Genomic DNA, 19036 nt, shown 5'->3' with positions numbered 1-19036 from the left:
TTATTATTATTATTATTATTATTATTATTATTATTATTATTATTATTCTGCACCATACAGCGTTTCTTCGCCAGAGGTGGTTTATTTAGTATAAATATAATAATATTTATATTTACATTATTTACAATGTGATAATATCATTCTAATTAACTTTACTCTCTCCAAATTCTGTTTCTCTTAAAATATTCAGTTTTTCACTTGTCGTAAAATCAATTAAATAAGTATCACAAACTGGAACTGGAGTAATATTACATTCATTAGGTAGATTAGGTGGTTTGATAGGAACAAAGTATTTATAATATTCATTGTATGTACTCAGCATATAATTGATAGGTTCAAACTTGGAATAGCTATTGTGATGCATCGGTAATGATAACAATGTTAGGAAACCTGAGTCTCTTGTCGCGACGTTATAAAATTTATTTCGCTCAAAATGTATTTCGATGACGTATAACACCTACACCTGTTCTACTTATGGAGCCTTCATTTATCTTAAAATTTATCTAAAATTTGACAATAGATAATTGGAAAAATATGAAGAATCAAACATGTGTTTTAAGATTGCTGAGCATCTCAGCATTTCGTAAGGCATGGATATATCCGAGCATATCGACGACGCATACTGTATAGTACAGTGGCGTGTGTTGCTACGTGCAGCTGCAACGACTCGACCGAAGTGTGTTCAGTTGATGTGGCTGCACGCAGCAGCAACATACACATTCCGGTCGAGTCGTTTCAGCTGCACGTAGCAACGCACGCCACTGTATGCGTCTTCGATATGCTCGGATATATCCGTGCCTTACGAAATGCTGAGATGCTCAGCAATCTTAAAACACATGTTTGTGAAGAATAGATAAAGATAAGATGAATCCGCAAAATGAAATTTTCATCTAGATAAGATAAAAGATAATATCTTATCCTAGATCTTATCTATCTTATCTGGTATCTCATCTTAGGATGTTATCTCAACCAAACACTGAATTCAAGCAGTCGGCATTCGTACGGTGGTTTCCTGATTCTTTGTGGCTATTTTATTTTACGTAGTGCAAACAATAAAAATTGCTTCTGGATCGATTCAACTCGTGCAATTTTTTCAGCGATGTATGGATTCCAAATTTGGGAAGCATATTCCACAATCGGCAATACAAATGTGGAAAACAATTTCTATGATCAAATTCATATCCAAACCGTTTAATTCATGCTAAACGTGATTTCGCTCTGGCTGTAATGTATTCAATGTGTGCATTAAAATTCAATTTATGGTCAAGTGCTACTCCTAGATCCTTATCACGTGGGTCCGATCAATTTTATCGTTGCCAATGGAATATTCGAAGTCAAATTCCAGGATGCCGCGATGAAATGATGCAAGTTTGGTCTTGGATACATTTAGTTTTAGCTTGTTCAGGTTAAAGTATTCGACAAGCCTTTTCAGGTCAGCTTGCAAGCAAAAAATACAGAAGGAAGCTAAAGCTTCTTCATTCTCTTACATGTAATTCCAGACAGTCATCATAATGTCTGATGTGCTTCCACAGGCGTGTGTCATCAGCAAACGACCGAAGAATCGAGACGTTTACGTGTTTTGGCAAATCAATGATGAATAACAGAAACAATGTAGCAACAATCGGGTATCCTTGTCCAGTTCCCGATGTAACTTCAATGAGGCTTGACACGTCATTATTCAGTTTGACAATCTGTTGGCGACCATACAAATATGACTTGATCTACAAATTTGCTGATAAGGAAATCAACGTTGACCGAATCAAATGCCTTCGCAATATCCAAGTAAATTGCATGAGTTTGTATTTGGTTTTTCATGCCTAAAATTGTACACGATGTAAATTCAGTCAAATTTGTAGTTGTAGATTTCATAAATCCATGTTGACTGTCATCAATAATATTGTCCATGTGGTAATTAAGGTGTTTGGCAACGATGGAATCAAGCAACTTCGGTATTACACACTGCAAGGCTACGCCACGATAGTTTTCAACTTTGGCGTTAACACCGCTTTTGTGCACCGGTCTCACGAATGAACTTTTCCAAATTTCAGGAACAAATCCAGTGTCTAATGATTTCTTAAGCATGTGTGTTATTGGCTTCAATAGTGCTGCAGTACATTTTTGACAAAAATATTTGGCATTCCATCAGGTCCTGATACTATGTTGTTTGGAAGGCTATTTATCGTATCCATAACCAACTCCTCAGTAATGTTGATAGTTGGAAAAATAGCACACAGATCCTTCAGCAATGGTTCATCTCCAGAATAATTCTCATTTTTGCTATAATCCGGTTCAGTATGCGCTTGTTAACATCTTTCGGTCTCGACATGAATTGTAGATTCAAAACTGCCAACAGGGACTTATTTTTTAGATAGGACGTAAAACTTCTCTTCAAATTATCACCTCTTTGATAAATTGATTGACGATGTTCAACGCTTCAGATAGTCTATATTGGACCGTTGACATGCGGCAACCTACATTCATTTCCATGTTCAGATTTAAAATTTTTGTATCAGTTCATAGATAAAATTTTAACACTAGTCGAGATTAAATATTAAATTGAAACTATTTATGTATTACCCCAAACAGTATAAACACGAAAAGATCAGGTTTTTCATTACTCTTGGAGTCATTTTCCTGAAAAAACTAAAATATCAAGCCAGCTTTCGGCGGTGTTGATGAAATACTAAATACTAAAACACTTTTTTTTATCTGCAAAACACACTTGGTGCAAAGGAGGCAATACAATGAATGGACACCTTGAAGAATAAAAATGCCAATTTCTCCTATAGATAATCAGTTGAAAACTTTTTTAAACCATTTCGACCGTTTTTGAAAAATAAATGAAAAAAATAGCACGCGATCGATCTGGTTGTTCATTGACTGCACTGATCGGAAATCATGACGAATTGGGAATGAGAGGCCTAGTTAAATGCACATAAACAATGTCGATGACTATTACATACCTGTTGTTAAATGGTCGAACACGAACTAATTGAGAAAGAAAATATATAATTTGAAATAACCAAAAACTATTTATTTTCCAAAATTTGATCACAAATATCCACCTGCAACTTTGAGTGATGCCATTCTTCCTTAGGATTTCTGATCGTAACAACTAATATAGAATATTGTTTCAAATAATCATATCTAAATGCTTTTCATCTATAACAGATGTATAAATTAATATTCCCAGCTTCTGTATTAGTTTTATTTGTTACAAATAATAAATTTCATATTAATTGTTTTAATATAGTATGGAGCTAAAGTTTCAATTCAATCTCGCCAGATGATTTATTTTTATTGCGACTTCAATAAAATTTTATGTTTCAAATATAATCGCATTTTTTGATCGGAAAAATATTAAACTGAACGGGAAGAATAAAATACGAATACAGATTCTTTGAATAATTAAATTTTCCTTCTTTAAATACAAACCACAAAATAATTTGACAGTTGTGTTATTAGGGGTACGTTCTTTTTCAAGAGTTCAAATAAGAAACATACTCCTCATATGCATATACTTTGCCGACATACAAACACAAACACGCGCCAAACATCAAAATGTGAAAAATACGTGCATATGAAGCAGGTACTGACAGATTCGATATCATTCTTAAATACGTAGAATCACATTTTTTGACAGAAACGAGAAAGAGGCGAAAAATTATCATTACGCGAACGTGCAACCATTCGATCGCACATTGTGATTAAATAAGTGTTTCAAACGAGGAAAAAGAAAAAAAATAGTAAAGTGATATTCTAATAAACATTCATTTTCCTTACAATTAACACGGCTTAAAATTGTATTGTTTCGTATTAGTTTTAGACGTTTCAGAATATAAGATCCAGACATATTACAAACAAAAATCGTCATATTTGGTGAACAATTTTTGATCCAAAATTTTAGTATATCAGATACCATACAGATTGTCCCATTTTTAATGTTTCAAAAACACAATTGATTGCAAGAATCACATATTTTGTCTAAAAGTGTTACAATCATTGTTGGTAGGTATGATACGAAAAATGTCCGTAGCATACCCGTGTCAAATCAAAATTTATGTAATACTTAGCAATGATATATATATATATTTATAAATTTTATTTGTGGGGATTTAAGACCTATTCCATTTGTAGCTCACATTGTAAAGCAAATGATATCTTTTGTATAAGTTGAACAACTTACCCTTACACTTTTTCTCATTTGAATGTATAAAATTGAATGCCATTCTAGAAAGACGAATTTCCCAAACAAATCCGGTAATTAGATACAACTACAAAAAAAATTATTCGTCAAGATCAATCGTTGTTATAGCAGAATATGAATTTCGATGATTATGAACAATTGCCTACACCTTCACACCTTCACAACATGATTGCTGGTTAGTGTTTTTATTATTATTACCATTGAAAATAACACGGATAACATTTTTTAACCTTCTAGGTGGAGCGGCAGGCATTTTGGAACATTGTGTCATGTATCCAGTGGACTCCATCAAGGTATTTAGTGAATACGATTTTTTTAAACTTAAAAACTATCCCAATTCTAAAAGAAATATGTTGTGAAATTCACTGTATCTGCTCTTTAAGCTCATTGGGATCTAGTATAATCTTCCGGGTGTTTTATTGAATCGATGATCAAAAGCAAAAATTCTTTAGTAAGAATTATAAGAAAAGAATAGAAAAATAAATCAATTCAACTTATCATGAAAACTTATTAAGAAATATTTATTTTCTACTTGAAAAAAATGGATGAATTTATTATCATAGAATAGATTGCAAGCCATTATTGTTATTTCATTATGGTAGATAAAGATAAGTGTACAATTTGTACAACTACTGACAAATTACAATTATCCAAATTCACAAGAAAATACGATGAGAAAAAAAGCGAATGTATGAAGAATGTAGTTGAACTGAGAGAAAAACTTCTTGAAAGGGTCGATTTTTTATATTATTCTCAAAAGTGCCCAATTTTTATTTACCAGTGAAATTCTTTTGAACGATTTGAACGTCTCGACGGCTATCATATGAACTAACATTGAGGCAAATTACACCAAGAATTTGCACCATGTCTATAAAATTAATTATTCATCTGTGTTCAGCCACTTTCAATTCATGGTTCTGTTGATATGTGTACCGTTGAACTTCTCTATGCCCGAAGAAGGATCTTAAAGAAGCAGTTTTTGTTGATTTTATCTCACTCTCGAAATTTAACCTAGAGTAAATTTTTGAAAAAAATTGCAAAGTTATTCTACTTTTCGGAGCTACCGACCTGTTACCCTAATTTTGTACAATCTTTCTTGGGTATTAATCGGCGAATTGCCCGCGATATCCACAGATCCGATTTGAAAATAAGTTGACATGATTCGTTCCATGAGCTGAATTCAAATAATTGGTTTGCGCAATAGACATTGAGTACATTTACTAGATAAAGTATGAACTGATAGGGTGGTAAATTTGTAGCTTCCAGCCTGGCAGGATTTGTATGAAATATATTTGAGTTTCTGTTATTTTTTTTATTTTTATTTTTATTTTATCTAAGCCAAGCTCTGGCTGAATATATTATAATAGAATGTGGCCGGAAAAGAGTGCAAGACTGTTACATCAATTAGTATTTGCTTACAATGATTAATAATAACAATAACTATCAGTTCTCGCCTCGTTAAAAATCCGGCTCTTTTCGTTTAAGAATTATTGTCTGAACTGAATTTTAATGAATGGTTGAAAGCAGGGAGTAAAATAAGCGGTATTTTTGCCCATTTTGGGCAGTTCCAAAATTGATTTTGGGCAGTTCAAAAAACATCCCTCCCATAAAATTGGCGCAGTTTAAAAATCCAAATTATAATCATTTTCAATATTCTTAATGATCAAACTCAAAAATTTCGCGCTGCGCTTAGCTAATTCAAAATCTTGTCGATCCTGATATGATCCCAAGATGCATATGGCTAGTGCAAAATCATTCATTGCCCTCCTTAACTTGATTGAAAATAAGCTAATTGACTCCAGCTGCCCAATTTTTGTTGAATTTTTATAGTTTTTTTTTCAAAGCTTAGTATTTCATTTACAGACACGCATGCAAAGTCTTCTGCCTACCGCATCAAACCAAACTCTAGTCAGTACGTTTAGCCACATGATAAAATCGGAAGGAATTTTAAGGTATCATAATATAAAATCAAATTAGTATGATGCAACAAACCATCATTAACAGTTATAATACATTAACCAATATCGATTTAAAAAAATTCAGGCCGTTCCGTGGTGTCACAGCCGTTGTAGCTGGCGCTGGACCTGCACATGCCTTCTATTTTGCAACGTATGAACATTCTAAGAATGTAATGTCAAGTGTATTTCCACAGTACGACCACGTAAACTATGGTAAGTTGATTCCATAAAATTTTTAAATACAAGTTCAGTGTTTCGGTTATACAGTAGATTCTCGGGAAAATCAATTAAAATGTATATGAGGTAGTTGCAATTTCCGAAATGTTGCATTTTCTGGAATAATTCAAACAAACTTGTTTTTAGCATTCCTGGGTGATTCTTTAATTCCAAAAATTTGAAACCGAGAAATTTTTTTTTTCAACCAATACCCCCGGAAAAAAGTCTCAAGATCGTCAAATTCGGTTGCTTTTTCTGGACAATTGCGTTTTGTGAGAGTTGCGTTTTCCGAGACTCACTTTTGCATTCATTTTTTCTGTAAAAACTTTGATATTCAGCCATATTCACTTGGCGACGTAAAATGAACAAATAAAATGAAAAAGTGAAAAAAAAAAATTCCTACTAAAGTTATCAAAAACCATGGCGTTTGGTTATTATTGCAGTCGTTTCTGGTGTAACTGCAACATTGATTCACGATGCAATTTCAAATCCAACCGAAGTGATAAAACAACGATTACAAATGTACAATTCACCGTACAAGACTGTATTGCAATGTGCGGCTTGTGTTTACCGGACTGAGGGCTTTAAGGCCTTTTACAGATCATATATAACTCAACTTTGTATGAATTTACCACATCAAACTATCCATTTTACAACCTACGAACTCTTTCAAAACAAGGTACTTAACATAGATGTTAATAAATATGTTGATAGAGATGTTAATAGTTCTATAATCAGAACTATGAAGATTCTATCATTACTAACAATTTTTAATGTATTGAAAACCTCTATTAGCTGAACAAGGACCGCAAGTACAATCCAGGTGTACATGTAGTGGCCGGTGGTGCAGCTGGCGCGATAGCATCAGCATTTACAACGCCCTTAGATGTTGTAAAAACTTTATTGAATACTCAGGAAACCGGCGCTGGGGTAACACGTGGAATGAAAGAAGCTATCATACAGGTAAAATCAGTTCACAAATATTCGAAGTAGGTTAGTAGTGTAGAAAATAAGACAATAAGATGAGTCTTTTGGAGACTGACTTCAAAAAATAAAATTGCTAATATTCAGTGCTATCTGAAATGTTCAAATCATTTAAACAAAATTATGTCGATTTCTGCAACTTTTCAAAGAAATCATATATGATTTTGGTTTGCAAAAAAGACACACTCGAGATTAGATCTATTAATTTTCAAAATGTAAAATTGGTTTCTTAGGTTACCTAAACTAGTATTATTTTTTTGTATCGTGCAGATATACACTGTGGCAGGCCCAATTGGTTTCTTCAAAGGCTTAGGAGCACGTGTGTTGTATTCAATGCCAGCAACTGCTATATGCTGGTCAACATATGAATTCTTCAAATTTATACTTTCAAACAAAAGCAACGATCATTATAGATCTTCGGTGTCTTCTAGCAATTCCAGTTCAAGTGCCAGCTTTCAATCTAAATCATTAGAAAAAACACCCGATGATCATTCAACGAATATTCGATATGTAATACCTAAGCCACCTGTTATTACAACTGACATCATTACAGATAGCACGACACTACACCACAGTACAGCATCTGATTTGAATATAGCGGGATCGCAGTACATACCCGGAACCTCACGAGAATTGCCTTCAATATCTGGTGTCGGAGTCTATACGGCTATTAACATGAATGAACGAGTCTACGATGCAAGTATTCGTGGATGCAGCCGATGAATGCAGTATTCGTTAACAACTGTTAGTCCAAGCGTGGATTGTGGCTTACATTTATGAAGAAAAAAAAAAACAAATTCATACTTTAATATATTTGTATGCCTTTATGCAAGATTATTATTTATAAAAGTGAAATCAGTCAATTTATAATTTCTTCCCTTTTCAGCTATTGGTATGAAATTTAAAAAATTGGTTTAAGTTTTCATGGAGACGCCTCATTAGAGCACAAATACAAGGATATGTCCATATCTAATGCAACATCAAGAATGAGGCCAACCTTTTAGTTGAATACAGTAAACCTATAACAAATAATATTGGCGGATGTGAATTTAAAGCAAAAACAAGCAATTAGCCCCTAGAAACAAAAAAAATCGTTGAAATATATTTGTACTGGGTGCTTGCAGAGACTTTTGTCTAAATAAAAAAGATAAACCCTTGGGCTGTGTTGAAATACATTTTATAAAAATGAAAGGAAATTTTGCTTTATTCGTTGGGCATTTTCATTTTAAAGAATTTTTGTTGGACAAAAAATAAATAAATGGAATACAAATCAATTTTTTTTTCTAATTCACAGAAATGTGAGAGTTTAAAGACGTCAAATGTAATTTGCCATGTTAAGAATTTAAAAGTTAAGTTATGATGAAAAATTTAATTTTTTTTATTTATCTATCAAAATCATATTAACGAAAAGATGAATAATAAAGTTCGAAAATGACGTAGTAGAATTTATGTATGTACGTACATGAAACACTCTAGCGGAAAACACATCAAACTATTTTGACATACAATAACAAACGCTTTGTTTTTATAATACCTATTCGGAAATTGAATACTATATTATCTGCATAAATTGCCTCATAAAACACTTTTTCATCCGACAACCGAAATAGCTTCAGGCATTTTGAAGAAAGATACCAAAAGCGTCCAATCGCAAATTGAGTAAGAACTCAAAGCAATTTAAATAATTTTATTTCATTTCAATAGTAAATTTATTGATTTTTAAGCATAACAAAATGGAGACAGGCCAGAACAAAGCCGGTAGTGGATGGCCGCGTGGTGCAACTAATAATGCTATCAACAATAATGTTAGCACAGCGCAAAAACCAATCAACACGAACTCATCAATTACAATAAATCGAACCATAAATTTGTATCCGCTGACCAATTATACATTCGGTACGAAGGAACCGCTGTTCGAGAAGGACCCCAGCGTACCAGCACGTTTCCAGCGGATGCGTGATGAATTCGATAAAATAGGTATGCGTCGTTCAGTGGAAGGAGTCCTACTGGTACATGAGCACGGTTTGCCCCACGTACTCTTGTTGCAATTGGGTAAATATTCATTTACAACGATTTGTCTAGATAGGGTTAAATTTCGCTGACAATATTGCGATGATTTAAATTAGGAACAACATTTTTCAAACTACCGGGTGGTGAGCTGAATCCGGGTGAGGATGAAGTGGAAGGCTTGAAGCGTTTGCTATCTGAAACGTTTGGACGAAAAGATGGTATCAAGCAAGAATGGATTGTTGAAGATATTATCGGTAGCTAAAATTGAAATTCATATGTTTGAAAAATTGCTAAGAAATCATCTTTTACATCTCAATAGGTAACTGGTGGCGACCGAATTTCGAACCCTCACAATATCCCTACATGTTGCCACACATTACCAATCCAAAAGAGCATAAACAAATGTTTTTGGTACAATTGCATGAGAAAGCACCATTCGCTGTGCCCAAAAACTACAAGTTGGTAGCGGCACCCTTATTCGAGCTGTACGACAATTCCTTGGGATACGGGCCAATTATCGCATCCTTACCTCAAGCACTATGTCGCTTCAACTTTATTTATCATAATTAATCCTGAATAATATTCATAATATTTCGAATAAAATGTGTGTTCTACCAAACGTCAATAATTTTGTATTGTATAACTTTTAATATACCAAATACTACGTTCTACTACTACATGCGTGCTATTTAAGCTTTCTGATTTTCAACAGAGATGGTTCTTTAGTAGTAGAAAAATCACTTCGCAAACAAATTTATGTTGGTTTATAAAAATAGTTTTGTCCACAAAACCATCACAACGCCACAGGCGGACTGGTTGGAAATCGCAGTATAATTTTGACATAATCAAACCTTCAGATTTAATCACTGGAATATACATAATAATATCAATTTATTGAGGAAACATTAGATATGGAAGATTTTAAACAGGCTAGCAATCTAGATTCTGGTCTTATCGATGAAATCGTCTGTAAAGGTAAATAATGTATATTTCAAACTAGTTAAAATTTCGTGAAAATATCTTCCACATATACGGATTTGGAGATACTGAAAACAAACTCTGTTTATCCCGCCTTGAATGTTTTTTTAAAAATTCCATACCAAAACAAACTAATCAATTGAAGTTATGTTTATTTACTTTTTCTAATGATATTTAGTACGTTTGTATATATTTTAATTGTTCTAAATTTTAGTGAAATCAGAAGGATTGTTCGACCAGTTCCGTCGTGAGTGCTTGGCAGATGTTGACACTAAACCTGCATATCAGAATCTTCAACATCGTGTTGAATCCTCCGTGAGTTTGTTTTTGGATGAACAAAAGTGGGACTCGCAAACAAATAAAAACCAATTGCGTGAAAAACTAAGAAAATTAATTGCAGAGTAAATATTAGAATTTCAAATTATTTTTGGAAAAAGAATAATGCGATTTGTTACATTCACAGGAAAAGTTTCTTTGAAGCGGGCATCGGAAGAATTGTAGACCAGGTTGTTAATCCAAAACTTAATACAAATTTCGTCCCGAAAATTGAAGATGTGGCTTATAAGCTGTTAGGCATCGAAAAACCTTCAATGAATATGAATTTGAAATTAGAAATCGAAACAGACGCACTATTGCCCATTTACGAGCTGGAACAAGTTAGTCCAGATTCAGACAAGTCCCTATCAATTCCCGTAAGATACCAGACGCCCGAAGAATGTGATGGAAAAAATGAAGATTTAGAATCACCTGCGTTTGAGCCGATAGAACCGTCTTTCTTGGAATCGAATGACGACATGGATATATCTGATGATGATGCTACTAATGATAAAAGTAATAATGATGATGATGATGATGTTGACAATGGTCAAAGTAATGGTTTCACTAGCGCTAATATAGATGAAGTGAAATCAAATCTCTCTTCGATCAGTGGTTTAACCTCAAATGATTCAAATAATAGTTCATACAGTAATTTGAGGGAACGGAGTGAAAATAATGTAATTGATACAAAGGACGATAATGGTAATCCGAGCAGAAAAATAACTGATGAAAACCGTATGGCACCAGAAATAACAATAGACTCCGCTGAAAAATTACCGTTGTCAGAAAACATAATTTCAAACACAAGTGACCTCAACACTAGTCAAGACTCTGTTTTATCCCAAGTATCTAGTACTAGTCGGTTGTCAATTGTAACATATAATACTCGAACTGGTGATGGAGAGACTGATTCAGTTCTTGAGACATACCATGAAAGTTCTCAGAACATTTGCCCATACGGAATAAGTGAAGAAGCTCAGATGCAGAAATTCAACGAAAACTCTTCGTCAAGCAATAGCTTAGTTATAGACACAGACAATTTGTCTATTGATACATTCAATTCAGAAAAAAAAGTATTGATCACGAGTTTCGAGGGAAAGTTCTACGATGATAAAAAGTGCATAGACAATGTGGGAAATGATGCAAAAATGGAGGATCTTGAAATGGAACAAAAAATGTACAGCCACAAACTTGACTCCAACGAGAGTGTTGATTCAAAATGTAAGGCCGATTCACATGCAGATCAATCCAGGCAGAATGTACCTTTCCCTACCAGTTCACACAGAAAAAAGGATTCAAATAGAGAACGATCTTCAAGGAAAGACGATCACTCTACTCATAAGGGGCCTACTTCACGACAACGTTCTCGTTCAAAAGATTCCAATGACGGATGTGGTTCATCTAGCCACAATGAAAGCAATATCAATGAACAGTCCACAACCAATAATCGAACAAATAATATATCTTCAAAAGAGTCTGAACATGTAACCTCACAGTATTCATCTTCAGAAGATACGTACAGGGAGCAGGTGATTATTCCAAACTCGCAGCCTGTTGTTATTGATCAAATATTGACTGGAAATGAACTCGATTTAACTTCTTTCATTGGAGAAAACCGAGACGACCCTGTTTTGTCATCTATTAAGCAAACATTTGAGCAGAAAATTATGAAGCCCAAAGTAGCTGCAAATATTGCTGAAGCAAAGCGGTTAACGAAAATTCGAAAACAAATTGAACGTTGCAATCAGAAAAAACTTGGTAAGTTTCCTTTCAAATTATTTATACGTCAATACAAAAATATGTTCAGACTTGTATTCAATTATTTGATATAGAGAAAGCGACTGTATTGGCAAAACAGTATATCCGAACTAACGCCTCAAATATGCTCGATGATACTCAAGGTATTGAAGTGGAATTTGTGTGTGTAGAAAATAGGATGGGCAGAAATATGTCTGGTCCAATCATTTCGAGTCCAATTAGCAAGAAGATAATAGATCCTATATCACCTCATACAACTAATATGACAACATTGAAACAAGTGGATGAAATAAACTCATTGAAAAAAAATAAATATGATGAGGATGATGATGATGGAGATGTAAATTTTGTCGGATTCGCAGCAAGTGAAGTAGAAACAGCAGGCATTTCTGTCACACATCTGGTCAATGCATGTTCGACAATAATGTCCAAGACATCCAAGTCCATTGATAATGATACGGTAGACGCACGACCATCAAAAAAATTGCGAGAATGCAGCATTAAGCAAGAAGGCTCACCACATATAGGTATATAGTGTAACTTATTTCATGATTGTTTTTTATTAATCTCTCTAATTTTAGATGATCAAGTATCCAGTAAAAAAAGGTATTCCAATGACGATTTATTCAAACCGAGACCATTACTGGGTGGCATTTCACGTCGTCGTCGTGGATTTGACAACTAACTTTCATTATAAAGATATATGAATCTATAGATTTAAAAAAAAAACAATTAATTTTTTCAAGCAACTGATGTGATGGCCTATTCCGATGTATTTGTCATGTCAAATACATGCGCAAAATAAAACATATAAACTCACACACATATAAATACACTGACAGCTTCTTATTCTCACTGTGTACTTTATTTAGTACTCTACTCTAGTCTAGCTACATATTACATCATCTGCTAGTCTATTATATGAACTTTCGAGTTTCTGTGTATATTCATTTTGTTTTCTTTCAACATTAGTTAGCGGCCATGAACAATTGTAATTTCCAGTGATTTTTTTTTCTGCAAAATTGTATATTCATACAAATATTAAACAAAATCTACTTACAGTGAGAAACGATTGCAAAGAAAAAATTGAATAGAAACATCGGGCTTCCGATCATTAAAGAAAAAGTGTGAAACAAAAATTTGAAAAATAGAATCATTGAAACTATTTTAAATTTCATGCATTTAGCTTTATGCACCTTATTTGGAATGAAGATATTGATTGTGTAGACAGAAGTATTCATTAAAAACATAATCATAATTTGTGTCACAAACAAAATGGGTAAGTGTAATACTGGCTTATCTGTTTAAAATACCGTTTATTTTAATAAACAAAGTATCGATTATTCCTTTTGAAAAAATAATTCAATTGTATGTGGTGTTGAAAGGATATGAAGAAAATATTATATATATATATATATGCAAATTTGTGTTAGCGACTGTGACACTACAATCGACTGTGTTTATGTGTATGTATAAATGTGTGTGAACGAACGAACGAAATGAAATCAAAAGTCAAATGGTGAACGGAACACGCCTTCATTCGTGTATAAAAGAATTCATATGTTACACCAATACAAGCAATATAATTTATGGAATATAATTTCTCTGGTTCGTTTTTCCCAATAAATGTAAACTTTTGTCTCCATTGAAGTCATGTATCCAAATGCAACTCATTGATTGATTAACATGTTAAACCGGATGACATATATAACTGTGATTCTTTCATAAATAGTGTGATTTGTTTACAGTTTTAACGATTTGGTAATGCCCGTTAAGCCTCAAATCATAACACAACAATTATATCTTATCAATGTGATCATCATTGTGAACATGTATAATGTTTAATTTTAACGATGAAGTCATCAATGTGGAATTTAAATCGTTCTGCTGGTAATTGTGTTTCACACATTCTATATACATTGGGGTGTATTACATAACCTGAAAAAGAGGAATGGTTCATTTTAAATTAAAATGGAAACAATTCTGTATCAATTAATGGCGTTCACACAACGAAGCAATCGACATTCATACTTCTTCAAGAAAAAAACACTGTTTTTTTTATTCAAATGTCTAAATGACTCTCGTATTGTTTGCTATTCGTCCATATCAGAAGCTGTTCGAAGCATCTGGCACAGTGTTTCGGTGTCATTTACTCATCGACTAATCGAACAAAACAATTGCCAAGCCTTTTGAAGTCTGCAATCAGCTTACTTATGAGCTGAAATCAGCAGCAATAACTGACGTCAGTTGCTGAGCTGCTGACTCGTATACTTCGCGTTATGTTTCGGCGTTCATATTTCCTTTCAGATTTGCCACCTCAAATTTGAGGCTGTTCCGAGCGGAATTCGGAATGAATATTGCGATTTGGCACACTGGAGGACTTAACTTCCAGAACACATTGGACCAGGTCAGATCCAGCTAATCCAAAGGATTCAATTACAGAAATTCTCCACGGATAAAACTAAAACCCACCCAAAAAATACAAAAATCATCCCAATAAAAGCCAAGAATTTCCCAAAAAAATACAAAAATATGAAGAAATACAAAAATCCCCCCCAAGAACACTAACAAGGATACATCACTATTGGTTACGGTCTTTGAGCGAAATCACATATGCCATAGATTAGAGCTTCGATAGACTAGCTCCACACTACTCTCCGTTTTAGTCCATGTGAGCAATTATTTTTTGCTACATCGCTTTGAAGTTTTCCAATATAGCCATATATTCGGCGTTTTGACAACTTTAATTTTGGTCCATACTCGTCCCATATTGGTTATAGCGTTTCAATGTCTTCAGCAAAGTTGTAGCTTAGAATCCAAGAGTAAGTAGGGGAGGGTGGGGAAATTCGGAACACACATCGAAATAATTAAATAGCATGCTAAAAAATTAATATTTTTCCAAATTCTAAAGTCGTACGATATAGTACGTGTAAAAACCTAACTTTTGGGAGTTGTCGCTTGATAAAATTCCATTCGGCTGAAAAGTTTTCACTTGTTGACAAAAAACCCTTGATTTTTCGATTTTCAAAAATTGTGGGGAAATTCGAAACACTTTATAAATGGAAAGAAAACTGAAACAATTTTGATGCAAAACGTTGATGGAGAGCTAGAAAATGACAGAAGGATTTACTTCAATAGGGAAAAGTTCAAAAATGGCGATTGTTCTAAGTCGGATTTGTAATTCTTGCTTCTGAAATAGCTGTTAATCATTTTGGTGCATTTCAAGTGAAGCCCGATCGCATGAATTGCAATGAATAATTCGTCGAAATTTTGCATGAAATATAATAAATATGCATAAAAAATGCGATATCAACTTGAAAATAATTAAAAATCACTTGATCAAATTTTGGTATATAGGGTGTTCCGAAATTCCCCACGCACTAAGGTTTACAACATAATCGTGTTTTGGTCACTCAATGAATTTTCATGCAAAATTCCTTTTGTGAGTCGAAATATGAATGCTGTACGATAATTATGAACATATTCATCTGAGTTGGTTCTTGGAAAAATGTTGTGAAATCAATGCAGACAGGCATTCTCAATATTAAATTTTCACAACTCGATTTCATGTCGATGTCGCACAGAGCTATCAATACGTGCACACGCGTCGGCTGCTAATGGAAATATGAGGTTTTGTTTAGAGAAAACGATGACAGTTGTTCGCATTTCTCAAACTATTCATTTGCGGCGAAATTTGGTGGTGTTCCGGATTTCCCCACGTTCCGAATTTCCCCACCTTCCCCTACTAAAAAGTTGCTTCAGAATATTAACTCGCCAACTCGTGGATGGCTACAACAAAGTACAAAATCAAAATAAAAATCTACAATAAATAAGTGTAAACATCACAGATAAGTATCATCTTTTCAATACACATAAGTATATGTTTTGGCAAATATCGGGAATTCGTCGTTGAAAAATCGGGAAAATCGGGATGTTTTATTTCTAAATCACAAAATCGGGAAATATCGGGAGTTCTTTTTTAAAATCCGGATTTTTATTGAAAAATATCGGGAATATTATTGAAAGGAAAAAGCAAAAAAAAATGTATATAAATATAATGAAGTTCCTGAAGATATTTCTAAGCAAAAACGTGAAAATTAGCAATCGTCGTCGGTAGATTCAATGTATGCCATGCTATTCAGTAGTAGAGCAGACTGTGACATTCGATTCTTGTCCTGTTGGTATTTAGCACCAGATTGTATTGCACTCATTTTTGTCGACTTATTGTCTAGAGTTGTTTATTTGATAAAATGATCGCCAAAATGAAATATGTTTATGTAATCGATTAATTTATACCGAGAATTATTCTTTTCTGCTTCTTCGCCAAAACATATGTACTGATTAAATCCATGTTGCAAAAGTTGATTCGATTGTTATGATTCATCATCGAACAAAGATAATATTCTATGATTTGAATAAAAAAAAATTATTTCAAAATTTTAAGAAATATCGGGAAAATTGACTAGAAAACGAACAAAAACCGGAAACCGGGAAGGCGGTGAAAATATCGGGATTTTCCGGAATTTCCCGGCAATTCCCGGCGCGATGGGGGTCTACACATAGGAGAATGTATGGAAAAATTCGTCAGTCTTCTAATATTGATTTTGCTGTGTGATCCGTGTGAGATGAGTTGAATTCCACGTGGGTGGAAGTAGTATAATACATTTTTGTAAATTTTGGTCAATATCTTTTTCCAAACGTCCACGAGATAGGTTTATATGATCGATTTTATAAAGATATTTGAATATTCGAAGAAATTCGATAATTTTAGCACTACATGTTTTACTTTGTAAGAAGTAGCGCGAAAATTTCGACCAAATTGTATGCAAGTGAAATACTTGCACGCAAGCATTTGCAAGCACTTTGCTTGTATGGAATTCTGTTCCATATTTTTGTGTATACGTCCACAAAGTAAATTTTATAGTAATGAAATGATCGAATTTCTTTGAATATTTAGATATCTTCATCAAATCGACCATATCAACCTACCTTGTGGACGCTTGAACAAAAATATTCACCAAAATTTACACTAATGTATTACACCACCTTTATGCATGCAAGTGTCATTCTTGGAATCGAATACAAAAGTACGTTGGAAAAAAATGCTTGCTGCAAGCATTTTACTTGCACCATCTGACATCACCTTTAGCAGCACTAACTAACGTCAGCTGCTGATATCGGCTGCTGACGAGTATGCGTTGCGTTGTTTCAACGCATTTGCAGTATAAAAACGAGAGGGTAAGCAATCATAACATTGGATCGTTCAATCATAACAATGGATCGTTCAATCAATTTTATACTGCAAATGCGTTGAAACAACGCAACGCATACTCCTTAGCAGCTGATGTCAGCAGCTGACGTTAGTTAGTGCTGCTAACGTCAGCTCAAAACACGCTCTGCTTTTTATCATAGAAAAATATATTTTTCACAAGTAATTTCTGATAGAAAAGTAATTTATCGAATAAAAAGTAATTTGTAGTAGTTTTTAGTCGAAAAACTACTTTTAAAATTACTTTTTGTTTAACGAATTACCCAAAAATTACTTGTCAAATAGAAATTACTTTTCAGTGATTTCCCCCACGATGTGTTGTTATACACTAAATTGTAGGGGGAGTATGTGTAAGTTGACCCACTTTGTAAGTTGACCCACCCCGCCGATTTTGTATTTTGACCGACAAATCGTCAATTTGGCTAGTCTCAATCGATTTAGAAACGTCAAAAACCAATATAAAAGTATTTCCCAAGAGTAAATACGCTTCTTAAACGGCTCGGATCGGCTCATAAAATTTTTTTGCAACAAAAAATCATTTTTATAAAAACTAAATATTTTTCGGACCATCATCAAGAAGACAATTTCAAAGATATCAGCAAAGCAAGTATAATCTTTCTTCACTAGTTTTTCGTGCATTTTCATAATCCTAAGTCATTTCACACATATCGTTACATGGCGAAATTCTTTCCGTGCATATTGAAATATCGACCAATTTTGTAAGTTGACCCACCCGAAAAAAAATCAGAAAAATGAGACAACTATTCAGCGTAAACACTCAATATACGTGATTCATTGAATTTTAATGAATTTCCAATCGTTTCTGGACTAAAAAAACACGAAAAAATCGATGAAATATGAAAAAACAGAGAATATGTATTTTTTACAATTTCTATATTTTTCTACATTTTTTTATTGTTTTTCGTAGTTGTACAGACCAAAAACGATTGAAAATCCAACGAAATTCTATGAAATTCATATATTGAGTGTTTATACTGCATGTTTTTCTAAAACAAATAGGGTGGGTCAACTTAAGCTAAGTACACAGTTCCTCGTGAAATGAAAAAATTTCTCCGGTGAAATTTTCACCAGTGATCTTTGTATCAAGTTTTTTTATATTCAAATTGCAAGTATAATGATTTTTGATATATAAAACAGTAGCTGCTATCATTATCAACACAATACATCAACAAATTTGTGTTTTGAATTTATTCTTCTATATATTTCGGTCACAGCAAATTTTTTCACGGTCGTGAAAAATTTTTCGCGTGCAAAATGCACGAGAAAAAAATTTCACGACCGTGAAAAAATTTGCTGTGACCGAAATATATAGAAGAA

At 33.5% G+C, this 19036-nt stretch overlaps 4 protein-coding genes and 1 long non-coding RNA gene across 25 annotated transcripts in view; 3 read left to right on the top strand and 2 right to left on the bottom strand.

Annotated features, from left to right (window-relative positions):
* Positions 1 to 3438, bottom strand: part of LOC129571710 (kinesin-like protein Klp98A) — a 29760-nt gene extending 26322 nt beyond the window's left edge. Inside the window, exons 1-2 of the mRNA XM_055451524.1 lie at positions 3066 to 3438; positions 2964 to 2988 (exon numbers count right to left, since the gene is read on the bottom strand). Coding sequence (XP_055307499.1) covers positions 2964 to 2988; positions 3066 to 3087 — 47 coding nt within the window. The 5' untranslated portion in view covers positions 3088 to 3438. The remainder of the gene's footprint in view (positions 1 to 2963; positions 2989 to 3065) is intronic.
* A 141-nt stretch (positions 3439 to 3579) lies between these two features.
* LOC129571712 (mitoferrin) lies at positions 3580 to 8635 on the top strand. Of its 20 annotated transcripts, none has more exons than XR_008688325.1 (10): positions 3580 to 3746; positions 3821 to 4008; positions 4235 to 4382; positions 4445 to 4500; positions 6071 to 6159; positions 6251 to 6378; positions 6825 to 7060; positions 7177 to 7344; positions 7636 to 8181; positions 8252 to 8635. XR_008688325.1 is itself a non-coding variant. In XM_055451536.1 (10 exons), the coding sequence occupies exons 3-9, from the start codon at positions 4322 to 4324 to the stop codon at positions 8086 to 8088; spliced, it is 1191 nt and encodes a 396-aa protein (XP_055307511.1). In that variant the 5' UTR covers positions 3603 to 3746; positions 3821 to 4008; positions 4235 to 4321; the 3' UTR covers positions 8089 to 8109; positions 8252 to 8635. The 20 variants fall into 20 exon arrangements, 13 of the variants coding, with proteins under 13 accessions (XP_055307501.1, XP_055307504.1, XP_055307511.1 ...); XR_008688329.1 differs by having other exon boundaries at positions 3603 to 3746; positions 3821 to 4012; XM_055451536.1 differs by having other exon boundaries at positions 3603 to 3746; positions 7636 to 8109.
* Positions 8636 to 8838: 203 nt separating this feature from the next.
* Positions 8839 to 10000, top strand: LOC129571713 (cleavage and polyadenylation specificity factor subunit 5). Of its 2 annotated transcripts, none has more exons than XM_055451542.1 (4): positions 8839 to 9024; positions 9070 to 9417; positions 9492 to 9629; positions 9695 to 10000. In XM_055451542.1, the coding sequence occupies exons 2-4, from the start codon at positions 9099 to 9101 to the stop codon at positions 9943 to 9945; spliced, it is 708 nt and encodes a 235-aa protein (XP_055307517.1). In that variant the 5' UTR covers positions 8839 to 9024; positions 9070 to 9098; the 3' UTR covers positions 9946 to 10000. The 2 variants fall into 2 exon arrangements, with proteins under 2 accessions (XP_055307517.1, XP_055307516.1); XM_055451541.1 differs by having other exon boundaries at positions 8853 to 9024; positions 9090 to 9417.
* A 14-nt stretch (positions 10001 to 10014) lies between these two features.
* Positions 10015 to 13260, top strand: LOC129571711 (biorientation of chromosomes in cell division protein 1-like 1). Its single transcript, XM_055451525.1, has 5 exons — positions 10015 to 10350; positions 10568 to 10754; positions 10817 to 12429; positions 12504 to 12956; positions 13011 to 13260. Exons 1-5 carry the CDS (start codon positions 10287 to 10289, stop codon positions 13112 to 13114), a joined length of 2421 nt encoding a protein of 806 aa, XP_055307500.1. The 5' UTR covers positions 10015 to 10286; the 3' UTR covers positions 13115 to 13260.
* LOC129571714 (uncharacterized) lies at positions 13103 to 14903 on the bottom strand. The gene is made up of 2 exons (XR_008688331.1): positions 14461 to 14903; positions 13103 to 14367 (listed from the first exon to the last, which is right to left on the bottom strand). It is a non-coding gene; the product is annotated as an uncharacterized LOC129571714 (long non-coding RNA).
* Positions 14904 to 19036: the final 4133 nt, after the last annotated feature.

The sequence above is a fragment of the Sitodiplosis mosellana genome, unplaced genomic scaffold, assembly GCF_009176505.1.
Source record: "Sitodiplosis mosellana isolate CC-2019 unplaced genomic scaffold, AAFC_SMos_1.0 Smas_scaffold_3161, whole genome shotgun sequence".
NCBI lineage: Eukaryota > Metazoa > Arthropoda > Insecta > Diptera > Cecidomyiidae > Sitodiplosis > Sitodiplosis mosellana.
This window is presented reverse-complemented; position numbering and strand designations above follow the sequence as displayed.